General features: G+C 46.2%; 1 protein-coding gene across 3 annotated transcripts in view; it reads right to left on the bottom strand.

The window, feature by feature from the left end:
- Nucleotides 1-26,106, bottom strand: part of itsn1 (intersectin 1 (SH3 domain protein)) — a 204,789-nt gene that overhangs the window by 150,247 nt on the left and 28,436 nt on the right. For all 3 annotated transcript variants that reach the window (XM_038801596.1, XM_038801593.1, XM_038801594.1), the window contains exon 2: nt 159-218. In XM_038801596.1, the coding sequence (XP_038657524.1) occupies nt 159-186 (28 nt within the window). In that variant the 5' untranslated portion in view covers nt 187-218. The remainder of the gene's footprint in view (nt 1-158; nt 219-26,106) is intronic.

Here is a 26,106-nt window from a genome sequence, read left to right as displayed (position 1 = left end):
AGGATGAATAAGCCCCGAATGTAGGCCAGTAACTACCCGCCCCGACAGCCAGGTGCAATGAGGACCATCACAGCTGAAGCTGAGAAATTGGGCTTGGAAATATTCAAAGGCTCAAAGCAATAATCAAAATAACATTTAACATTCTGCAAAGCACTTACCTCCAAAAGCAGTCGGAAACTGAGCCATGCTTCCTTTAGTTTTAACTAGTCAGCAGATGCCTGGAATAGATTAGCAATTATTAGCTGATTGAGCAGATACTGGAGCTTACTTTATGTTATACAACATGGGCAATGTAAACTGCAATTTCACCTCTGGTGAAATACAAAATTCTACAATGAGTCATTATTTGCACATTGACTATTGCATTGAACTGTAAATTCCAAGTGAAAATTAAATGCAGTATAAAAACAGAAAATGCTGGGACTACTGAGCAGGTCAGGCAGCATTCAGTAAGGGAGAAAGAGTTAACATTTCAGATCAATAACAACTTTTCATCAGAACTTCTCATCCAATACAAGGAGGCAACAATGAGGGGAAGCCAAGAAGAGGCAAACTGAAATCCATCTGAAGGGACTAGCAGAACTTCAAGGCAGACATTACTGGAAGAGAAGTGGCAGTGAATTAAACAAAAATAAGCAAAATACAACAGATGCTGGAAACTTGAATCAAAACAAAACATGCGGAAAATACTCAGCAAGTTTGACAACACTGGTGAAGAAAGGAACAGAGTAAAATGTTTTAGGTCAATGACCTTTCATCAGGAATATGCTGAAACAGGTCAGGTTTCCAGCATCTGCAATATTTTGCTTTTGCATTAGTGAAGGGGGAGGTCAGTGGGAGAGGGAGGTGCCATGGGTTAGATCTTTAGGTCAGTGATGGAAAGGCAAGGATTGGCTAAAGACTGTTGAAAAACTGGTTTGGCAAGCACAAAGATTAGGATTGCAGGGCTTTTTGTAAATACATCATGAGTAAAAAGTGTCAAACATAGTAGTTAGTTTTGGAAAGGTACAGAGCTGTTCATGTCATCAGGCATCTAAATTTCCATAAGAACATTTAGGGATGAGCAACAAATATGGCCTCACCAGCAATGTCCATATCCTATGAAGGAATTATGGAAAATAGAAGATAATTGGAACATGCTCCTTGCATGAAAACAAAAATCAATGTTCTCCCAAAAATGAGGCATTGATTTTCCAGGAAAAAGGGTATTTCGTAACTACAGCAATTACTGATGAGGCAGTGGAAAGCTTGATAACATTGAAAAGAGCATACTGCACACAAAAAAGGTGCTAACGGAAATAGCACTGAAATGAGTCAATCTGGCAGTGATCCCTGATGAAACATCAGAATTAGAAGTTAAGCTTCTAACTTCTGAAAAACATAACATAACAAAAGGCATCATAAAATATCCAGACATATGGGCTGGGATTCTCCTACCCCGCTCGGTGCATGAGCATTGCGCCACGTTGCCCTGACGCCGGCTCGTCGATTCTCCGGCGCAGATTTTTGGGCGTCCGCGGGATCACCGCCGCCCCGGTTGGGGGCCGGTGAAAGCCCCCCCCCCCCCCCCCCCCTCCGGTGATTCTCCAGGCCCTTGACGGGCCGAGTCCCGCCGTATGGTCCCACCCGGAGGGACCTCGGGAGCTCAGTCTGCGGGGGCCACCCCGGTGGAAGGGGGTGGGGAGATCCAACACTGGGGAGGGGGGGGGGGGGGGGGGGGGGAGAGCCTTCACGATGGCCTGGCCAGTGATTGGGGCCCTACCGATCGACGGGTGGGCTAGTTCAGTGGGGATCTATGTTCCTCCACGCCGGGCCCCTGTAGATGGGAACCCACGCACATGCGCAATCTCACGCCATCCGTGGCACACATGCGCAATCTCGCGCCGGTTTTCGGGCGCCGGAGCTGCGGACACCACTCCGGCACCGTACTAGCCCCCTGGGAAAGGGTGGATGGCTGCCAGGTGAGGCCCATTAGAAGTTAAACCAAATGACTGAAAAACATAACATAACAAAAGGCATCATAAAATATTCAGAGATATGGGCCGGGATTCTCTGATCATAATAAAATATCCAGAGATATGGGCCGGGATTCTCCTACCCCATTCGGCGCACAAGCATCGTGCCACGTTGCCCACTCAGACACAGGGAGAACGTGCAGACTCCGCACAGACAGTGACCCCAGTCGGGAAGTGAATCTGGGACCCTGGCGCTGTGAAGCAACAGTGCTACCGTGCACAAACCTGTTAAAATTCATTCAGAAAGTACTGAACATTATGGATTAAGTCATCTTAAACATTATTTACCTGGAGGACTACAAAGCTTTACGTACAATACTCTTTAATAGGATGATTGATCCATAGTAAAACAAAGTAAAGCCACCATAATCCCAGATGATCATAGGCTGCTTTCCCCTTTGAGGGCGAGAGCTGACTGGTGGTGATTTAACCAAAGGACCGCCACACCCCAGGCGAGGAGCAAGGTTGAGAAGGCAGCACCCTCATGAATAACCTCAGTCAGTAAGAGAATCGAACCTGCACTGTTGGCCTCACACTACATCACGAAAACCAGCTGTCCAGCCAACTCTCAGGAGCTCGAGCAGTAAATAATGCAACATAAGATCTTGGGATGTGGAGCATAAATTACAGGATGTGATACCAACAGTATGGGGAAGTGTATTACTTCATTCGCCATGTTGCGCTATTCTACCAAGAAAATCTCATCATTAGAAAGGATGAAGGTGGATAAGTCACCTGGACTGGATGGACTACACCCCATGGTCCTAAAAGAGATAGCTGAGGAAATTGTGAAGGCATTAGTGGTGATCTTTCAGGATTCACTGGAGGCAGGAAGGGCCTAATTCTGCTCCTATGTCTTATGGATTACCAAACAGATATCTGGCAAATGTCAGAGCTGAAAGGGAGGCAACTACAAACATCTGCGGCCTCTGTAGAAAAGCGAAGATTGAAAGAACATAGAACCTACAGTGCAGAAGGAGGCCATTCAGCCCATCGAGTCTGCACTGACCCACTTCCACCCTATCCCCGTAACCCCTCCTAACCTTTTTTGGTCACTAAGGGCAATTTATCATGGCCAACCCACCTAACCTGCACGTCTTTGGGCTGTGGCAGGAAACCGGAGGAAACCCACGGGGAGAACGTGCAGACTCCACACAGACAGTGACCCAGCGGGGAAATTGAACCTGGGACCCACACGCTGTGAAGCCACAATGCTATCCACTTGTGCTACCGTGCTGAAAGGGATCTTGTTGAGGTATTAAAAGGTCCATAAGAGTTTGAATTGACCGTATCCATAAGAAACACAAGGATAACAACAGAACAGCAAAGGACGTAGGATGAAAGTCAGAAGGGGGGAAAGATGAATGGATTAGATGCAATTATCTCAAACCAATATTTGAATGGACTGCGCTGGGAGGTGGCTGAGACAGGTAGCATCATCATTTTGGGAAAATACAGTGAAGGATGTAAGCAGGTGAACTGTGTAGCCGGTTTTTAAAATAGTAGCAATGGTATAGATTGGAGTGATTCTCTCAGAACATGTTGATAGAAATGCATAAGAATGTACATGTAGTGGAAAGATTGAGTACATTGGAAAGAGCATTCGGCCATTTTCTACCAAAATGATGGGTTTTTAAATGCTGCGAAATAGGGGGAGGAGGTGGTCTCCTGGTCCAGTGACCCAAACTAATGCTCTGGGGCACAGGTTCAAATTCCATCATGACAGGTGGTAGAATTTAACTTGATTTATTAATAAAATATGGACTTGAAAGCTAGCCTCTGTCATGGTGATCATGACAGCTATCAATGATTGTTGTAAAAACCCATCTGGTTCGCTGATGCCCTTCAGGGAAGGAAATTTGTCACCTTACCCAGCCTGGCCTTCATGCGAGTCTAGACCTACAACAATGTGGCTCACTTTCAACTGTCCTGTGAAATGGCTGAGCAAGCCACTTAGTTCAAGGGCAATTAGGGATTGGCAATGTTGCAATGGTGTGGTGAGTGAATGTGCCAGTTGAGGAAATCTTTAACCTTTTGTAACAACACATCTAGGCAGTACAGGGTGCAGGCATGGAGCTATCTCAATGTGTAGATCTTAACATGCTGCCGCTCAACACTGATGCTAGGTCTGGGCCATGTGCCGTCTTCCATCAGTGGTACTTTACTCAAACCCACATTAACCTTGTTCATACATACAGGACAGGCAACTAATGCCACCCTTACCAAGGCACCCACATCCCATGAAATAAAAACTGAATCTTACATAGTTCTCAGTTGTGCATCATTTTTTACTTCATAATGCAACATCTAAATCTACAGTTCTCTTCCACATTGCCCAATCACGAGGAGTTCTAGATACGTTTATATTGACAGACACTTAACCAGAAATTCAAAAATTGGACTTTACAAAATGCAAGTATATCGGTACCATTTGGAATTTCAGAAGAATTTACAGTGCAGGACGCCGCCATTCAGCCCATCGAGTCTGCACCAGCCCTCGGAAAAAGCACCCTACACAAGCCCACACCTCCACTCCATCCCCATAACCCAGTAACCCCACCTAACCTTTTTAGACACCAAGGGCAATTTAGCATGGTCAATCCACCTAACCTGCACATCTTTAGACTGTGGGAGGAAACCGGAGCACCCGGAGGAAACCCACGCAAACACAGGGAGGACGCAGACACAGGGAGGACGTGCAGACTCCGCACAGACAGTGGCCGAAGCCGGGAATTGAATCTGGGACCGTGGAGCAGTGAAGCAATTGTGCTAACCACTGTGCTACCAAGCCACCCATATTTAGGGATGTCTAGGAATTATGGGTTAATTTAGTTTCAAATGCTGCAGACAAAGAACATTGCCCATTCCGCTGTCTCTTGCTGAAAAAGTATAAACACCCAATGAAGTTACCAGAGAGTTTTATAACGCACTTACAGTATAAATGAAACAAAAAAATCAAGTCAAATCTAGTTTTCAATGCCAGATCCAGAACATGACCGAAAATGCAAAGGGGGGTAATCCAAGAAACACTGTCAATGTGTTTCTTGATTCAAAGCAAAACCTTTTTTTTCCTGACTTAATTGGAGATTTAAAAAACTTGGTGTCCTAACAAAACTAGAAAACCGATGTATTTACACTGCACCTTTCACATAGAAAACACTTAAACATACTAAAGATAAGAGGGAAGAAAAGGGCCAACGGAAAGGCAAAAAATTGCACAGTAAATTCAAGCAGTCTGTTAAAATTAGAGCTCCAACGAGAATGTAATCAGCATTAATGCAATCACCAGTTACAACTACGGGAAATCGACACTCAAAACAGATTAGGAACAAGCTATTTTGAAGTGTTTATTTAGGCACAGTAAAATCGACTGCAAACGGACAGTGCAGAGAACATTAAACAGTAAATAGTAACTAGAATTGTTGAAACAAACTGATTTTGCACCCCCCCCCTCCAGAAAATCGTATGGTTAAAGATGTTAAGATTGGAGCAGAGCAGACAAAAAACAGACTGTTTCCAGTGAATAAGGGAACAAAGGGACATTGAAGGGAAAGACAGAAAGCAGAATAGTTGAGGGGTAATTGTCATGGGTTCACGATGGAAGCAAAGACCATACTGACAAAGAATTTGCTAGACAGGCACTGAAGGAAAGGGGCATGATGAGATGAATGCATGGGATTCAGATTACTACTCGTGTGAAGTATAAATGCCAACATGGACAAGCTGGGCCTAAAGTCTGCTTGTGTTGTAAGTTTTATACAATTCCATGGCACACATTACTGGCTGAAGTACATTCCCTCCAATTCTGTCCCAAAGAAGAGTCTTATATCACCAGTGTGAACTTCTCATCTTTCTCTCTCCTGTTCAAAAGGTACCGATGCTATTATTTGTCAATAACATATTAATGTTGCCGTCATCGCTACACAACTCTCCCCATGAGTTGCAAGACATGGTGTAAATATTTAAGTAATGTTTTGTGCTACAGACAAAATAAACTTCCTCAGGGCTCTCTAGATTCCATGTTGTTAGCTGTGCTGTTGTGATATGTGAACTGGTTTTTCCACATCAAAATTTGGAGGTGATAAGGGGGAAGAAATACAGACACCTCTGATTTACTTGCTAAAGTTAAAAAAAAATCACCATGAACAAAATAACCAAGTTAAATCAACCATCAAGATGCAAATGTCTCAAAGGAGAGGAGCTGCTATTTAAACCACTGAAAAAAAGCAGTGAGCATCAAAAATTAACTTCAAGTACTTTTACTAGTTTTCAAAAGTTGAATACATCCAACATTTACATATTTGTAAGGAACTCTATATCGAAATTAAGTGTAAAAAGCATTTGAAAAACTCAGGATTTTCAGTCTATCACACAATTCATAACGTATGAAATATTCTAGTACACAACTCATCAAACAAATTGAATCTTAATGGAGACCTTTTACATCACACAGGATCACTATTTCAACGCCCTGCATTTGAGCAAAACATCGATGGGTTAATTCAGTTTTAATAAATGGTATACTTGAACCATTTTCATTTACGGAGAGTCGATTCACTTCTTTATAGGGTTTGGGAATGTGAGGGGGCAGAGAGGTTCAGGGATCCATTTGTGGAGGGTAGATTTGCAGGGCCGGAAGAGCCGGTGGAAAAGTTTCAGCTTCCGGGGGAAAATGGGTTCTACAGATTAGGAGCATTCCACAAAAGGAGTTGGTCACGGTTCCATGGTTATCAGCCCCTTCATTGATGGACAAGGTTAACTCTGAGGGTGAGAGAGGGGAGGGGAAGATTTCAGATATCGATGGTCAGTTAATGGAGAAGGCCTCACTGGAGAAGATAAAGTGGAAGTGGGAGGAGCGTGAAGCCTTACATACCCCTTCGTGAGAGCCTGATTCAATTTAAAGTAGTTCACAAGAGTGCAGATCACCATAAGATGCACAAATGGGTTCTTTCTGAAAGTGAAGGACAGATGTGAGCAGCGTTTGAGGGGGCCAGCAAACTACACACATGTTCTGGCCCTGTCCAAAATTGGGGAGGTTCTGGGAGTCCTTTTTTGAGACAATGTTGGAGATTTTAAGAATAAGATGGCACCGGGTACAGTGGTGGTTGGGGGGAAAGAGAGAAGAGAGAAGCTGATAAGTTGGCCTTCGTCGCCCTGATAGCCCAGAGGTGGCTTTTGCTGGGGTGGCCAGCTCTGGAGCTGTATAGGGTGGAGATTCGGCATTTGGAGAAGATTAAGTTTGTCATCAGGAGTTGGGAGGAGGGGTTTTGTTCAAGGTGAAGGTGGTTCATTTTTTTCTTCAAGAATTGGTAATCATAGGCTGGGGTGGTGGGTTTGGTGGAGGAGGGGTGGGGGTCGTGTGTTGAATATTCAATACAAGGGAAGAAAGCTTTGGGATAAGACTCCATGCGGATAGAGGTGGAGCCAGGGAATAAGTAATAATTTAGCACTAGCAGAGTGGAAGGTGCTGCACATACGGACATACCAATGGCTGGAGCAGACACAAAAGTCTAGGGCAAAACCATGAAGTTAATTGCTCTCAGTAATAAACCTCATTGATGTTAAATGTGAGGGTACCCCAAGACAGTAACTTGGAACACTGGTTTTTAGTGGCGTATATTTCAATTTGGCTAACATCAAGAAAAGATATTCAAACCAGGGAGGAACAGTCCAATCATTGTGATCATTTTTTAAAAAATGACAAGAAAGACAATAATACACTATAACAGTACACTTAACTACACTGATGGCTGTGATGGCAGCCACCTCAACAGTTTCCTTCTCTCCAGTTATTGTGCTATGGATATATAATTTTTCCCTTTGATGTTACCCATCCTGTGGACCTGGATATGTGGCATCTAAATGCCAATTCCTTTATCCCTCCACTTTGAAGTGACCTCTTCTACATCTCATGGTTTTCCAAGTCACTAGGTAAACTCTTGCTTATCTCACTGGTATGCTAATTTGTTATCAAAATACCCTTTCAGACAGCTGCCCTTATCGGTTCACCTTTTTATTTTATCCCAATGTCATTTCTTAATCTTAATTTTCCCCAATTCTGGCATAGGAAGTCAGTGAAACTTGGTTACGGATAGGCATGACGAATGAACAAAATGTTGGTACAGGCCGAGTTGCGAAATAATAGAGTTCTGAAATTTGTGAAAGGTGGGACAGGGAGGCATATCTGCATCGAACAATGAACACCAACACGGCTCTTTTGATTCCATCTTGCTGACGTGGCGATTAGAGACTTTGATTGATGTACTGGAGCATTATTGGATTATCATACAATTTGAGCACCCCTTATCCAAAATTCCGTAAAGCATAAAGTTCTGAAATTCCAAAAACCGTACCCCTCCCCCACCCCACAGTGCTGATGTGACATCATGAGTGGGAAAGCTCACAAGGCCCTAGGAAGGGTGCCAGGTGATGCGCAGGTCCCACCGTGCCGTACATGCACACGTCCTGGGGACAGTCCTTTTCACCCTTGGAAATTATTCGGAAATCTGAAAAATTCCGAAATCCAATGTACACTTGTCCAAACATTTTGGATACGGGATGGTCAACCTGTACAATGTACAGATGTATGTTATACAGCTCAAATCAAAGGTATTTACTTTGAAATTGGTACTGCTACTTGAACGCAAGTATAGGCTGCTTGCTGGAGACCAATTCTTCTTGTAAAGAGCAATCAAAGGCATGACTCAAATATTATTTTATTTTTAACTAGGAGTCACAATGAGCATTAGGGTAAGTAGACATTAAGTTCTGAGGGCTCAAGACCGGCAGCACTCCAAAATCTCAGATTTGCTTTGTGCCTAAAAGTATATTCAAAAGTCTGCACAGGCCCTTTACAATTCTTAAAAATACTTCATGATCTTCTTGAACCCCTTTCAGAAGCAACTTACAGTTACGATCATGGAATGGGAAATGTAAGCGGCGGGGGGGGGGAAATAAGAGCCAAAAGACGAGGAATGATATGGAAGACATGATTTACGCAAGTCAGGACAAATAATAGGAAATATCGACAAGAAGGCAAAGAATGAAAGTCTGAGCAAAGAGTTAGATGAAAGGAGAGCCGAAAAGGAGGTGGGAGATAGAGGCAAAGATGTTGAGAGGGGTGATTCTAGTGTCCAGAACCTAGGCCAGCGATGTGCAACCAATGGCTCATCTGGGTTCGGCCCAGGAGACATTTTGTTTACCGTTGCCCACACGCAGGGTTCCGCTGACTTCCATCTGCATTTTTTTTTTTAAACCTACCGTTATAACTGAAGTGGCACAGAAATAAAGCAACTGAGTGCCCACAACAATGACTGTGAACCATGCACTCCCTCTATGTCCAAAGTGTAAATATTTACTTTGTTTTTACCAGTTGAAGTTGATTGTTCTATTTAAGATATACAGCGTATTAAATGTATTTAATTTTATTCACGTCACGGTTAGTGAACAAGCTGAATTACAATCTTGCAGCCCACTGAGATGATGGAGGGTCATTCATGTGGTCCATTCACTAGCCTCGAGAGCTGAAGGTGCCGTCCGTCATGGGGAGATGGAAGAGAGCAGAGCTGGAAGAACACAAGGTTCCTCGAGAGCTGCACAGTAGGTTACAAACAGTGAAGCCATGGAAGAATGTCAATACAAGAGCACCAGCGGATAGGCAGAGTCAGAGATGGAGATGGCAATGCTAAGGTCAAGAGACAGTCGTTTAGTTTGTGCAATGCATATTATAATGGACAATTCCAATCTCAATAGGTTTATTATAGTCTGTGGAAATCACCTTTGGCAAACAGCTCTCAACTGGGACAAGTCTGTACACAAATTTAAAAAGAGTTAAAAACAGACAACTCTGGCGGACTATCTTATGTGCAACCTCCTCTTAACATGTCACCATTGGAAGTCCGTCTGTGGAAATTACCATTGATATATTTATATGCACACCACAAAATGGAATTCTCATTTAATGCCATCCAAGAGCCAGGCTTTGCAAAGCATTATACAAAAGGCGTTTTCTAACTTAAGTACAGAACTTTGGTCAGCAATTGTGAAATTGCAAAAGATGAGCAGGAAATGTGCGCTGATAATTTTGACTTGTTCTTCCATCAGTTTCATTTCACGGTAAGTAGAACACTTCTGCTATTGGATGTGATGCATCAGAAAACATTTCCACAACTGAAGCAAAACTATTAAACAGGGCATATTCTCACTAAAAGGCAGGCCAGTTTCATTTATTTCTCAAACTTATTCCCTCTCTTTCCAGGAAAAGAGCGCTTAAAAAAAAAAAATCAGGCTAGGAATCCTGTGGTATCTCAGCTCCTGACTCCCCCAAAGCCTGTCCACCATCTATTATCATGGCACAAGTCAGGAGTGTAGTGTACTGCCCACTTGCCTGGACGAGCGCAGCTCCCAACAACACACAAGAAACACAACACCATCCAGGTCAAAGCAGCCCGCTTGTTTGCTCCCCCTTCCACAAACATTTAATCCTTCCACCACTACAAACAGTGGCAACCGTGTGCACCATCAACAAGATGCACTGCTGGAATTCACCAAGGCTCCTCAGGCAGCACCAAATCAATGACCACTGCCATCTAGAAGGAAGAGGGCAGCAGATACCTGGGAACACCACCGCCTGGAGATGCCCCTTTTAAGTGACTCACTATTCTGACATTCCTTCACCGTCACTAGGTTCAAAATCCTGGAACACCCTCCCCAACAGCACTGTGGGTGTACCTACACCTCAGGGACTGCAGCGGTTTAAAGTGGCAGCTCACCACCACCATCTACTCAAGGGAAACTAGGGATGGGCAATAAATGCTGGCCTAGAGATGTCCACATCCCATTAGTGAATTTTTAAAAGATTTGGTTAAAAATAATGGGCAGTGTTTGCATGTTCAAATTTCTGGTTTGAAAAGGCATCGGTGCTTTAACAAATACTCCCAATATGGTACTGCTTGGTAAAAAGTTCAACTTGCCCACATAAACTTAAAAAAATAATGTCGATGGCCTCCTAATAGTACACACGCCCCTAAAGGCACTCACTACTCCGAATCTCAGCTCTGACAATACATGAATATATAAATCGCCTCATTATATTACTATCCACCCATCTATTCTACTCAAGTTGAGGAAGGCAATTCATTCACAAAGACTATATTGATGCAGTACCTCACTGTTTCTTAAATAATTCCATGGTTCCCAGGCTTTGATTTCAGTTTAAAATCTCAACCCACCAACCAGTTCTACCGCTAAACTTCTTAATCGTAGGAAATTGTACGCCGGTTCTCAGGGATAAATTCCTACCTGGATCATTCTGACCATCCCGCAGATAAGGAATCCAGAGTAAGAATAAGCATCAATTTTGGTCAAAATACATCAACCACGTGGACAAATTTAAAAAAATTAAAAAAAAAAAAAAAAAAAGAGTATCCAATAATTTGTTTTCCAATTAAAGGGCAATTTAGCATCGTCAATCCTTTGGGTTGTGGGAGTGAGACCCACACGGGGAGAATGTGCAAACTCCACACAGACAGTGACCTGGGGCCGGGATCGAACCTGGGTCCTCAGTGCAGTGCTAACCACTGCACCCTGTGCTGCCCAACCTGGTGGTCAAATTGCCTTTATTTGAAAGCAAATTCCAAATTAGAAACTAGATGGTCTGGAGAATAAATATTGCTTGTGCATACTAATACTAGCTAGTACTGGTGGATGGGTGGGAAGAGCAAGTAGGAGAAGGCAGATTTACTCCGTGAAGCTATTATTTACCTCTCTTCAAACATTTGGCTCGATGTATTGATGGAGTACTTAAAAACCATCTTAAAAAGGGTCTTGGAGGCAAAAAAAAACACAGCTGGAGCATCTGATCCAACACCAAATTCAGTCGGATAATTCAATACATACTAGTCATATTTTAGAAGTAGTGATAATCCATTGCAGGCACATTTAATGACTGGCATCAGTCTTTCAGAGATGAAAAAGTATAAAAAGGGACAGTAATACAAAAAGAGTCAACAAGTCAAAATAAATGCAAACATCTCAACAAGCAAAATATAAAAAAGGAGATAGAGAGGGTACATTACTGGTAAAATTCAAGAAAAGCAAAATGTTGCTACCCAGTTAAACCAATGATACTGGCTTTTTAAATTCTCTCTCAGATGTGGGCTTCACTGGCAAGGCCAGCGGTTTTATGGCCCATCCCGAATTGCCCTGGAGATGGTGGTGGTGAGCCGCTGCCTTGAACTGCTGTAGTCCATTTTATGTAGGTGCACACAGAGTGATGGGAGAAGGGGGGGGGGGGGGGGGGGGGATTATCCTTCTAAGTGACAGGGGCTACAGGTTTGAAAGGTGCTCTCCAAGGAGCCTTGGTGAATTGCTGCAATACATCTTGTAGATGGCACACACGACTGCACTGTGCGTCAGTGGTGGAGGGATTAGATGACGGGTGGGGAGCCAATAAAGCAGATATTCTGTCCTGTTTGATGTTGACTTTCTTGAGTGTTGCTGGAACTGGACTCACCCAGGCAAGTAGGGAGTATTCCATAACACTCCTGACTTATGCCTTGTAGATGGTGGGCAGGCTTTGAGGAGTCAGGAGGGGAGTTACTCACCGCAAGATTCACAACTCTGACCTGCTTTTGTAGCCACAGCCATTTATATAGCTCACTCAGTTCAGTTTCTACTCAATGGCAATCCTCAGGATGTTGATAACTGGAGATTCAGTGATGGTAAATGTTAAAGGGAGATGCTCTCTTGTTGGAGATGATCATTGTTTGGCACGTGTGGTGTGAATGTTACTTGCCACTTATCAGCCCAAGCCAAAAGGTTCTACAGGTCTTGCTGCATAAGGCCATAGGACTGGTTCAGTATCCGAGGAGTCTCGAATGATGGTGCTGATCATTGTGCAAACCCAAACCTCAGTGAACATTCCTCTTCAGATGGAGAGAAGGTCATTGATTAAGGAGCTGAAGATGGTCGGCAAAGGACAGTGCAGATAGACTACAGCTAACCAGCAGCGCATATTAAAAACCCAGGATGTAGAAAATAGGAGCAGGAGGAGGCCATTCGGCCCTTTGGACCTGCCCCGCCATTCACTATGTTCATGGCTGATTATCCAATTCAAGAGCCTAATTCCACTTTCCCCCAATATCCTTTGATCCCCTTCGCCCCAAGTGCTACAGGCTTCTTGAAAACATACAATGTTTTGCCTCAACTACTTCCTGTGGTAATGAATTCCACAGGCTCACCACTCTTTGGGTGAAGAGATTTCTCCTCATCTGTCCTAAATGGACTACCCATAGCCTCAGACTGTGACCCCTGGTTCTGGACACCCCCACCATCCGGAACATCCTTCCTGCATCTACCCTGTCTACTCCTGACAGAATTTTATAGGTTTTTAAGAGACTTTCCTACCCCCCCCCCCCCCCCCATTCTTCTAAGGTCCACAGTGAATAAAATCCTAACAGATTCAATCTCTCCTCATATGCCCATCCTGCCATCCCAGGAATGAGTCTGCTGCACTCCCTCTAGAGCAAGGACATCCTTCCTCAGATAAGGAGACCAAACTGCACACCAATATTCCAGGCGAAGCCTCACCAAGGCGCTGTATAATTGCAGCAAGACATCCCTGCTCCTGTGCTCAAATCCTCTAGCTATGAAAGCCTTGGAGGATTTGTCTGGACTTGTCCTTCAACCACAAAAATAACATTACTTGCAAATGAATATTCTCACCGAGATGCATGAATCATCGTTGAACAGTGATGTTGCCTTTTGCAGGAAGATTTCAATTGAAATGTCAACCATGCGTTGGCTAAGGCAATTTGAACAATGACAAATACATTTAAGGAAATTCTCATGACTGCAAGAGATGAATAGAATCACAGAATAATAGTGAAGAGGCCCATCGGCCCATCGAGTCTTCACAGACGCACATAAAGCACCTGGCCTAATCTACCTAACCCCATTTGCCAGCATTTCTCGAATGTTATGCTCTGCCAAGTGCTCACCCAGGTACTTTTTAAAAAGGATGTGATGCAGCCCATCCCGACACAGAGTCTTTCTTAAGAGTTGGAATAGATTACACAAGTATTGCTAAATATTTTAGACACATGAACACATCCTGATATCAAACTTTTCATTCACTAAAGCATATCAAGAATTACAGGAGTGGCACTGTACTGTTCATTGCCACTAGAGGGAACTCAACTTGTATCTTGTAGTTGAACCATTCTGGTTGGCAAACGTCAGCGAGCAAGCCATCCACTGATGCAGTAAACTCCAATATTCTGTTGCCGCTAAATCTATACCCAATGACATCAACACGGTAGTGACTAGTTCTATACTCAATGTTTCATTTCGTTCACAATTTTCACAGCCTAAATTACCCACTCAGCATAATCTGGTGCATTCAACCTTGCGTGCAAACACATCCACTTACCTCCCTCCAACAACTTGCATTTGTATAGCATCTCAAACACCGCAAAACGTCCCACGGTGATTCACAGGAGTGACAGTCAAATAAAAATGTGACACCGCCATATAAGGAGATACTAGGAGAGGTAAGTATGTTGAAGGGAGTTTGAGGGGCAGAGTTAAACGTTATCAAAAATAAGGATTTACGTAGTGCTTTTGATGTGATAAAGATTGCCAGAGTACTTTTAAGACAAAATTTAACACCGTGGAGCATAAGGAGATATTAGTGTACGGGAAGCTTGGTGAAAAATAGATGTTGTTAAGGAGCATCTTAGAGAGGAGAAAAGCAAGACGCAGAGGTTTGGGGAGGAAACTCCGGAGCTTGGGGTCCAAGCAGCTGAAGATGCAGTCACCAATGGTAAAAGGGAATAAAAAGCAGAAATGCTCACCAAGCCAGGATTAGAGGAATGCAGATATCGGAGGGTTTGGGTTTGGAGGAGGTTAGAGATAAGGAGGAACAAGGTCATGGAGGGATTTGAAAACAAGGATTAGAATTTTTAAAATTGCAGTGTTGTTTCACCGGAGAGCAGAGAGATGCTGGGTGAACAGGATTGAGAGTGTTAGGACACAAGCAGCAGAGTTTTGGATGGCCTCAGGTTGACAAAGGGCAGCTTGTGGGAGGTTGGCCAGGAGAGCATTAGAAATGTCTCGAGGTAACAAGGGAAGATGAGCCAAGGTACAGAGAGAGTGGTGGTGCTGGAGATGGAAAGAAGCAATTATGTAAATGTGATTGGAAGTTCAGCCTGGGATCAACTGTGGCACCAAGGCCGTGGTCTGGTTCAACCTTGCACAGCTTCCAAGAGAGATGGAGTGGGTGATTGAGCGGAGTTAGTGGCAGGGACAAAGTCAGTCAGTCATTACAGTTGAGGAGGAGGTTGTAAATCTGTAGAGAAAAACCCAGTCCGTCCCATTACCCACTCTGTCCCCACAGCTCAGTAAGTTTATTTTCCAAATATTGCATACCCGATTCCATAGTCTTGTATGCAACGAATCCCAGGTTATTAGTTTTCAGTACTCAGAAACATTATTCCTCTCATCCCCCCATGCATCGCTTGCCTAAAACCTTAAATCTTGTCATTCTTGTTCTTTTCCTCAGCTACTTATCCAAACTTGTACATCACTATTAAATCTCCCGTCCATCTCCTGTGTTCCAAAAACATCAACTTCCTCAATCCAGCTGTGCAGCTAAATTCCCTTATCCCTGGAATCATTCTGGTACATTTCCTCAACACCTCCCAAGGACGCTCACATCCTTCTGAACCAGAGATAATATCTCATTGTTGCCCAATCATAGCTTTATGAAGGTTCAGTATAACTTCTCTGCTTTTGTGCTCAATGGCCTGTAACTTCCTCAGAGTGCCAATCCCCGGCGGATTTACCCGTGATTAAATTGCAATGCCCGTCTCGCCTAACACTCCGGCTGGGTGAATCAGGAGCAGCGAAGCATTCCCTCGGTTGCTTCAGCAAGGAGTAACTGGGGAGCAGGGAAGAAAGGAATATCATCTTTTTAATGGCACTTTTGTCATAATGGAGATTTTTAAAGGGATAATCATATAATCCAGACACTGCAAAAAATTGAGGCCATTCCCATCAAGACTGCACTGACCCTTCGAATGAACACGCTACCCATGCCAACAACCCTGTCCATCCAGCCCTATCCAAGTAACCTCATAACCTAACCTACACATACCTGGACTCTAAGGCAGTGTTTTTCAAACTTTTTTTTCGGGGGCCCATTTTTACCAACTGCTCGGCCTGCGCGACCCACGCAGGTGTGAACCTCCAATTTCTAGAGGATGAAACATTTTCAGTTTCTGTATTTTTTTTCCTGTAAAATTTTATCACAAACTGCCCCGAACTTGTTAAAAAAAAAGGCTGCGACTGTATAAACAAAATGTGGCTGCACTGCACATGCGCACCGATGAGCGGGCACGCATGCACAGTGCGGCCGCATTTTTTATTTATTTTTTAAAAAATACAGTCGTGGTCATTTTGAAGGCCGCTTGCAGCCGGCATTATTAAAAGCCGGCTGCTGCGCGTGGATTTATGTGATCGGGAGCGCTGCGACGGACCCTCCCGACACCCGCCCGTGACCCACCCGCAGGTCGCGCCCCCAGACTTTGACAATGCCTGCTCCAAGGGACAACTTATCCTTGCATCCATCTAGACAATCCATCCAACTTGCAAATCTTTTGGACTGTGGGAGAAAACCGGAGCACCCGAAGGAAACCCACACAGACAGGGTGAGAACGTACAAACTCCACATAGCCAGTGACCCAAGACCGGAATTGAACCTGGGTCCCTGGTGCTGTGAGGCAGCAATACTAACCACTGTGCCACCAGCCCCCCCCCACCATGTCCATAATTTAAAAGGGAGAGGCAAGTGGTTCAGACAATCATGGGGGTGGGGGCCAGGCCAAGAGACTGTTATACTCAGGGGTTAGAAGTATTTTTTTCCTTCCAGCTCTCAGAGTAACCATCATGTTAAACTGGCTGAAGCATCCAAGATGAAGTTGGCACTTCTGGGCAATTGCCAGGTAAATCCTTACATGGGAACGTCATAGAACGATTGCCCAGTGCAACACTGGGGTACCCTCTATATGTGTTGCAAGGGCAGGGGTTTTCAAACTCAAGGTCATGACCCACTGGCGGGTATCGGGAGGGTCGTGATTGATCGGTTGTGGGAAGACAACCCCACTGGCCGTGACCAGCTTTTAAGAACGCCGGCCGCGGGCAGTCCCCGATTGTTTGCGGCGGCGTGAGGCTGGGCACCACGTGTGCAGCGGGGGGAGAAAGAGACAGGGGTCCACGTGGGCACTCGATGCTAACCATGGTGGCCCAAGTTGGAACTCCGTTCTGGTGCTTGTCCTCTGCGCATTGTTTGGCTCGTGTCCCGATTGGCAGAGTGACCTGCGGCTCCGCAGTCTGCTCTTTGATGGCCGGCACAACGGCCGCTTGCACTCCCATGACATGAAGCACTGGTGTGAAGTGGTCAGCAGTCTGTGACTGGGGTTGATGCAGCTACTGGACAGAGAGAGGGAAGCCAGGCCAGGTTTGTCATTGTGACATTGTATGTGATGTGCTTGACAAGTACTTCATCTCATCTGAAGTCCTGGTTTGTAAAGTAAAAACAAGATTCTACTTTTTTCTATTTTAAATTTCAAAAGAAATGGGAACATATTTAAAACAAAGTTTGTGTGTAAATGCAAGGATGCGCATGTTGAACTAAAATTCTTTTAATTTTCATTAATAAAAAGTCATAAACTTGGATAAATCAGGTATTGGAAATAAAGTTCCAAAGTACAAAAAAGAATGCCGGCCTTTAAATATGAACAATCGAGTCTTTCTGCCAGAGAGGTCACGCGCCTAGCATGTACACTGATGCCACGCACTCTGTACATCCGTGTTTTGGGCGCAAAATCATGGAGGAGATTTTCCTCCATTTTGTAGCTGCCAGCAAGTAAACAACAGGACTGTGAACGAAAGAGAATATGCTGGAAAACCTCAGCAGGTCTGGCAGCATCTGTAGGGAGAGAAAAGAGCTAACGTTTGGAGTCCGATGACTCTTCGACAAAGCTAACAGACAGAGAAAGTGGGAAATATTTATACTGTGGAGTGAGAGAGTGAAAGATGAATCAGCCACAGAAACCCAGGGAAACTGAGTGCTAATGGCCACCAAAACCAAGGGGAAAGAGTGCTAACGGCAATGCTCAGAGAGAACAGGAATGTGAAGATCTGAAAATGGATTATTTTGTAATAAGGGAGAGGGGGCCAGAGACATACGCAGACCAGGATCTCACTACTGAATCTGGAGAGAGCTTCACAGAAGGGTCCATGGCAGGAAAAAGCACTGCTGGTGTGAGCTGTATCCAGTGTTCCAGGGCCTCTGGTGAATAAACAATTAAGAAACTGAAAATCAAGAACAAAGCAGTATAAAGATGATTTCTTGAGGTATGGCTTTAATTGTGCCAATGCAAATCAGGATGCAAGGGAAGTGCTGGCAAATGAAAGTTTAAAAACATCAAATCTTCAAAGGCATTTGAAGACTAAGCATGGCGAATTAGAGGACAAACCTCTAGATTATTTTCAAGGGATCCAGCGAGAACTTAAATCATCAGCTGAAGTCCTTAGCAGAAATGTAACAGTGAATAATTAAGTGAGATCATGAGGACCCAGCAGGCTCACCTGCTGCATTAAAAGTAAGCAATAATGGAAGGTTGGCCAGCACGGATCGCGAACGTTGGCCAGCGTGGGTCTGCTGGTTGGTAAAAGTGGGACGTGGGGGAAAAAAAGTTTGGAAAGCACTGTGCTAGGGAACCAGGTTATGAGCCAATACCTCCATGTATGAAGCCCCAAATCTCATGCTTTGCTAGCCACTCTCAAAGTGTCACACCACCTTCAAAGCTCTGTGCACATGTATCCCATCTGCCTCTGCACAGTCTTTAGAAGTTCACAGTACTTCTGCCAAAATACATCACCTCATACGTCTCTCCACCTCGTACTGTTGTCCACTAAATTCCATCTGCCACTTGTCTGCCCATTCCACTAGCTAATGCCCTTGCACTCAATTGGTACCCTCATTGTCTACTATCTTCCCACTATTTAGTGGGTGGAAATTTCTACTCATTCAGTACTGGATTGCAGACAAACAGTCTGACAATTTAGAGAGGGGTCAAAAGGGGTCACACAGTGAGGTAGAGCTGGTTGACATCATCGTACATGTGAAAACTAACACTAGCCTCAGATGATGTTGACAAGGGGCAGCATGTAGCTGGGAAATAATAGTGGGCAGGGGATAAGCAATTAGGGCATGTTAAAGGTAACTGTATGGAAGCAGGAAAAGCAGCTTTTTTTAAAAAAGAAAACAGAGTTCATCCAGGAAATTAACCATTCTGACTGGGCTGGACTTTATTAACATCAGCAGAAACTGCCTCAATCAACATGGTTCAGTCCTGGATGTGATTAACAGCAAAATCCAATCCCTGTGGTTACTTGTGAATTCACTGGTGACTCAGCAGGCAGGTATTTCTCAGACAATTAAAGTAGATAAGGGTGGCAGCAGGTACGGGCAGTTTGGTGACAAGGTAGAGAGGCGGAGGTTTAGGGAGGGAATTCTGGAAACTAATGTTGAGGCAGCAGATGACATTCTAAAATTAGAAATGTTCCAGAGGCCAGAATTGGAGGACTGCAGATACCAGAGTTTGGAAAACGAGATGAGAGCTCATGAGGGGCAAAGCTAGAAACTCACTCCAGTTTTGAAGTCTATCTGCAACCACATTAACAACTGATTACTGAGAAAGCAACCCACCTTAATATGCAAGAGGTTCTTGACCACCATAGAATGTTTTCACCACAATATCGTCACCACTTTTCTCCCTCACCATCTGCACGGAATTACTTTTCATCCTCAGGTGATTTCAAACTTCATCTCAATTCACCATACTCTCATATTCTCCTTTAATCTCTCCTATTCCCCAGCCCATACTCTGAGCCATCCTCATGATCTTGCTGTCTCACGTGGCCTCGCTATTCCCAGCGTACCAATCACAGATCAAGGCCATCGTCGTTCAATTCCTCACGCGGCTTTCCACTTCCACACCCTTCTTTCTCCCAACACTACCTCGTATCCTGTCCATGTCCAAAAATCAAGCTAACAATTCATTATAACTGTACTTTCAGTTATATTCACAACATTTTTGCAGCTACTGATCTGCTCAACGAAACTCTCACCTCAAGCCTCTGCTACCCTGGTCTCCATTAAAACCATCCTGGAATCCAACAATAAACCCTGGTTTCTTTTCCCTCCATCACTACCAATTAATACCAGGAGCTCATGGATATCAAAACAATTAGCTCATTCATCGTCTCTCCAGATTTCCTTCCTTCTCCTAACTCACTGGGCCAGACTTTCTCAAAGGTCACCTCCAACCGATCCCAAGCACCCCCCCCCCCCCCACACCCCCGAAACAGTTTCCTCATCTACATGACAACATCCAGATCTAACTCCTCATCACTCTGCTTAATTCCTTCACTATCACTAAATCGTTACCCGAATGTCCCAACATCCATACGGAACGAGCAGGAATTTCCTCCAAATAAATTATGGGACGGCCAAAGCCATTGCCTTCAGTCCCAGCTGTGAACTCTGTTCCCTGGCCACCAACACCATTCTTCTGCTGGTGCCCTCATCCTTGCCTTTGTTATTGGCTTGACTATCCAAAGCAATCCTGGATGACCTCCCATGTTCTACTTGACATAAATGAGGTTATCGAAAGCTCTGCTGCCCATGTCCTAACCAAGTCCCATTCACCATCAGTCCTGTGTTTGCTGACCTCTGTTGGCTCAAGGTCAAGCAATGTCTTCATTTTAAAATGCTCATCCTTATTCTGAAATCCGTCCATGGCCTCACTTCTCGTCTCCAATCTTTTTCAGCCCATGTCCTTTCAAGTTATCATAGAATCCTTACAGTGCAGAAGGAGGCCATTCAGCCCATCAAGTCTGCACCGACCCTCCGAAAGTGCACCCCACCTCCCAGTAACCCCATCTAAGGAACAATTTAGCGCGAGTGTGAGTAAGTACCGGAGCATCAGGAGGACACCCATGTAGACACGTGGAGAACGTACAAACTCAACACAGTCGCCCAAGGCGACAATTGAACCCAGGTCCTAACCATGCTGCCCAAACGTCAAGTCGCCATTGGCCCAGATTACCACCGGCTGCCCTCCCTTTTGTCAGAGAACTGACTGGTGGTGATTTAACCGGAGGATCACCACACCTCAAGCGAGGGACAAGGTTGAGAAGGCAGGGCCTTCATGAATAACCTCAGCCGGTACAAGAATTGAACATACGCTGTTGACCTTGCTCTGCATCATGCACCAGCTGTCCAGCTAACTGAGCTAAATCAGCCCCCTGCACCCCAATTCTAGCCACTTGATCATTCTCAATTTTAAAGTGCTGCAATGCCTTCAGCTACCCATACTCTTACCTCTAGAATTCCATCCTTAAACTTCACTGCCTCCTTTAAGATTACTCCTTAAAAACTACTTTTTTTAAAACCAATTTTTTGGTCAACTTCCCGAGATCACCTTAAGCAGCCAGTGTCGAATTCTGTTTACAAAAGCTGTGAAGCGCTTTGGGACATTTTACTGTGTTACAGACTTTACATAATTACAAGTTGATGTTGAGCTTCAAAACTGGATCTGCACTTAACATGTCTCAGATGGGGGAGTGATGGGGAATTACAATGGGCCTCAATGCTCCAGGAAAGGCAGGGCGAGGAAGGAAACATGCTCGAATTCCCGTTTACAATTACCAGTAAGCTCCACTAGCATCAGTAAGATGCTCCTACTTTAGAACAACAATGCCAATACCTGTATGCTATGCTCCCTTTGGTCAGGTACAGATGAGCAAGACAACCTCAGCTTGCATATAGATAGAAGAGGAAGCAAAGATTAGGAAACCTGGAATTTGGTTAATTAAAAAAAGGAAAATGCTACTGAATTCACCAATAGCTTCTTTCCCCCTCAATTACAGTTAAGTTTGCGTTTAATTGCTTGGAAAGCAATGTTTATAGGACAGAAAAATATGCTGATCTCAATCAAGTTGTCAGATCTGATGTTTCCTCAGGAGGCTGATATGAAACAGTTATTTAGTCAAGTACTGTAAAATTTGGCATTACATTGTACCATCAGAGATTGTTGATAATCGGAGATATGTCTCATGTGTAAACTGCACATAGGTAAAGTAGCTGAATTGTGATACGTGCAAAAGCAAAATGCAGCTGATGCTGAAAATTGTACAGTGCAAGATTGACCATGATTAAGTCTCAACATATTCAGTTTATTATGTCTGCAAAGTCAGCATCTGTCAGGCAAATTGACCTTCAGGTTTAACCATAAATTGGCCTTCAGGTTTAACTATAACGACAAAGCTGACCTCCGTAACAGAGCGGAGCTCAAACAAACTACAACCATTTCAGTCTTACCAGCATTTGATAAAAATCACACTAATGGTTTTTACAATTGCCGCGACTTCTTCAAGATCCCCAGCGAAGAATATAAAAAAGTGTATCATTAATCTGATCGATGAGACTTCCGGTTGCGGCTATGCAGAGCTAAGTCGCACGTTTGGCAGCTCCCGCTTAGAACGGACTTTTGGGCTCTTTTCAGGGCCCCCAATGGCAATTTTTTGACATTTCCCGGTGTGGGAAGGAGTTTGCAGCATTCCCTCAACAGTGTATGGCTTGGACCAGGAGCGGGGCGACTAAAAAAGTGGTGGTAAAGCCAAAGGAAGTGAGAGGGAAGAAAAGCAAGATGGCGGCGGGCGGAGACCAAGCAGCGTGGATGCAATGGGCGGAGGAGCAACAGGAGGCTCTCCAGCACTGCTTCAGGGAGCTTAAAGCGGACCTAATGAAGGCTTCCATTGATAAGTTGCTGAAGACGCAGGCGGCCCAGAGGGTGGCGATCCGCGAGGTCCGACAGAAGGTCTCGGAGCACGAAGACGAGATCTTGAGCCTAGCGGTAAAGGTGGAGGCGCACGAGAAATGGCAGGAGCGGTTCGAGGAGATGGAGAATCGGTCAAGGCGGACGAATCTGCGGATACTGGGCCTCCCGGAGGGGTCGGACGTGGGGGCCTATGTGGTCACTATGTTAAACTCGCTGATGGGAGCGGGGTCCTTTCAGGGGCCCCTGGAGCTGGAAGGGGGCCATAGAGTGCTGGCAAGGATGCCCAAGGCTAACGAGCCGCCACGAGCTGTGCTGGTGCGGTTTCACCGATTCGCTGATTGGGAGTGTGTCCTCAAATGGGCCAAGAGAGAGCGGAGCAGCAGGTGGGAGAACACGGAGATTTGAATTTATCGGGACTGGAGTGCGGAGATGGCGAAGAAGCGGGCCGGGTATAACCGAACGAAGGCGGTGCTGCACAGGAAGGGGGTGAAGTTCGGTATGTTGCAGCCGGTGCATCTGTGGGTCACCTACAAGGACCGGCATCATTATTTCGAGTCCCCGGAGGAGGCGTGGGCCTCTGTTCAGGCCAAGACGTTGGACACAAACTGAGGGTCGGGGTAGGTGCCGTGCATTGGGATGGTCAGGGATTGCTGAGGTTGTGTTACACTTCCAGTGGGGATTCTTTTTGTTTGTTCTCTGTTCTTGTTTATCGCGTTTTAGGGTGGATGGTTGGGGTGAGTTGGGCACTGATTTGGTTAGATCCGTCGGGTGGGTTAGTGAAGGGAGGCAAATAAATGGAGTGGTGGGGTAGAGGGTCGGTAGGGGGACGGGGCCCCCGTGGGGCAGGGGAAGGCCCGAGGTGGGGGTGAGAGGCCTGGGCCTGTGAATAGGAGCTGCGCCAGAGGAGGCGGGGCCGGGCAGGTGGAAAGCACGGGCTTTTTTCCTGCGCTTGGGATGAAGGGGGAGGAGGGGACCCTGTGGGTGGGCAACGGAGGGGGAGGGGACATCCCACAAGGGGAGGAGTCGAAGGAGGGGCAGGATCATCCGGGGTCAGCAGGAGTCGGCTGACTTGCGGGAGTGCAATGGGGTGAGCAACGCAGCTAGGAGGGGTCCTAGCTGGGGGGAGGGTGGGGGGAACGGACGGACCGGGTTGCTGGTGGTATGGTCAAGGGGGAGATGGAGCGAGTAGAGGGGGTCGGGATGGGGGTCTGCCGCCGTGGGGAATGGGCCGAGTGTGGGGACGTGGCTGGCTGCGGAGGGGTTATGGCTAGTCGGCGGGGGAGAGGGGGCAGGCAGCCCCCTGATCCGGCTGATAACCTGGAATGCAAGGGGACTGAACGGGCCAATTAAGCGGGCTCGGGTGTTTGCGCACCTGAAGGGGCTGAAGACAGATGTGGTAATGCTCCAGGAGACACACCTGAAGGTGGCGGGCCAGGTAAGATTGAGGAAGGTGTGGGTAGACCAGGTGTTCCAAACAAGGTTAGATGCAAAAACTCGGGGGATGGCGATTCTGGTGGGAAAGAGGGTTTTGTTCGAGGCGTCGAGCATTGTGGCAGATAATGGCGGTAGGTACGTAATGGTAAGTGGTAAGTTGCAAGGGGAGAGGGTGGTACTGGTTAATGTTTACGCCCCGAACTGGGACGATGCGGGTTTTGTGCGGCGCATGCTAGGCCGAATCCCGGACCTGCAAGTGGGGGGCCTAATAATGGGGGGAGACTTCAACGTGGTGTTGGATCCGACACTGGATCGATCCAGATCCAGGATGGGCAGGAGGCCGGCGGTGGCTAGAGTACTGAGGGGGTTTATGGGCCAGATGGGAGGGGTAGATCCTTGGAGATTTGCAAGGCCGAGGGCTAGGGAATTCTCATTCTTCTCACATATTCCTAAGGCCTATTCCCGGATCGATTTCTTCGTTATGAGTCGGGCGCTGATCACGACGGTAGAGGATACAGAGTACTCGGCGATAGCCATTTCTGATCATGCCCCGCATTGGGTAGACTTGGAGCTGGGGGAGGAGAGAGACCAGCGCCCGCTATGGCGCTTGGATGTGGGACTGTTGGCAGATGAGGTGACCAAGCGGGTGCGCGGCAGCATAGAGAGATAGCTGGAGGCTAACGATAATGGTGAGGTTCGAGTGGAGACAGTCTGGGAGGCGCTGAAGGCGGTGGTCAGGGGAGAAGTAATCTCCATTAGGGCCCATAAGGAGAGGGGAGAGCAGAGGGAGAGGGAGGTGGGGGAAGATGGTGAGGGTGGACAGGAGGTACGCAGAGGAGCGACTGTTGAGGGAGAGGCGTAGCCTCCAGGCTGAATTCGACCTGTAGACCACCAGCAAGGTGGAGGCGCAGTGGGGAATGGGGAAAAGGCAAGCCGGATGCTGGCGAATCAACTTCGGAAGCGGGACGCAGCTAGGGAGATTGGGGGAGTTAAGGACAGGAGGGGGAGTGTGGCGCGAAGTGGGGTTGACATCAATGGGGTCTTCAGGGACTATTATGGGGAACTGTATCAGTCCGAGCCCCCACTGGATCCCGGCCGAATTTTAGAGGTAAGGGAGGGTGGGGCTTTGCCGCCGACGTTGTCCAGGGCACTTATTTCCTTGATCCTGAAGCGGGACAAGGAGATAGTGGCGGCGATAGACGCTGAGAAGGCCTTTGATCGGGTAGAGTGGGGGTACTTGTGGGAGGTGCTGAAGAGGTTCGGGTTTGGGGAGGGGTTCATCAGGTGGGTCAGGTTGTGGTATGAGGCCCTGGTGGCGAGTGTGGCCACGAACAAGAGGAGGTCTGAGTACTTTCAGCTGTATCAAGGGACGCGACAGGGTGTCCCCTGTCCCCCTGCTCTTCGCACTGGCGATTGAACCCCTGGCTGTGGCACCGAGGGAGTCGAGGAACTGGAGGGGGCTGGTGCGGGGCGGGGAGGAGCATCGGGTATCCGGTCTATGCGGACGACCTGCTACTTTATGTCGCAGACCCGGTGGGGGGAATGCGATGCCAGAGGTAATGAGGATCCTTGGGGAGTTCGGGGAATTTTCAGGGTATAAGCTCAACATGGGGAAGAGAGAGCTGTTCGTGCTTCACCCAGGAGACCAGGAGAGGGGGATTGGTGAACTCCCACTAAAAAGGGCGGAGAGGAGCTTTAGATATTTGGGGGTCGAGGTGGCCAGGAGCTGGGGAGGCCCTGCATAGATT

This window comes from Scyliorhinus canicula, chromosome 7, assembly GCF_902713615.1.
Source record: "Scyliorhinus canicula chromosome 7, sScyCan1.1, whole genome shotgun sequence".
Taxonomy (NCBI): domain Eukaryota; kingdom Metazoa; phylum Chordata; class Chondrichthyes; order Carcharhiniformes; family Scyliorhinidae; genus Scyliorhinus; species Scyliorhinus canicula.
Note: the sequence above shows the minus strand (reverse complement) of the source record. Positions and strands in the feature narration are given on the sequence as shown.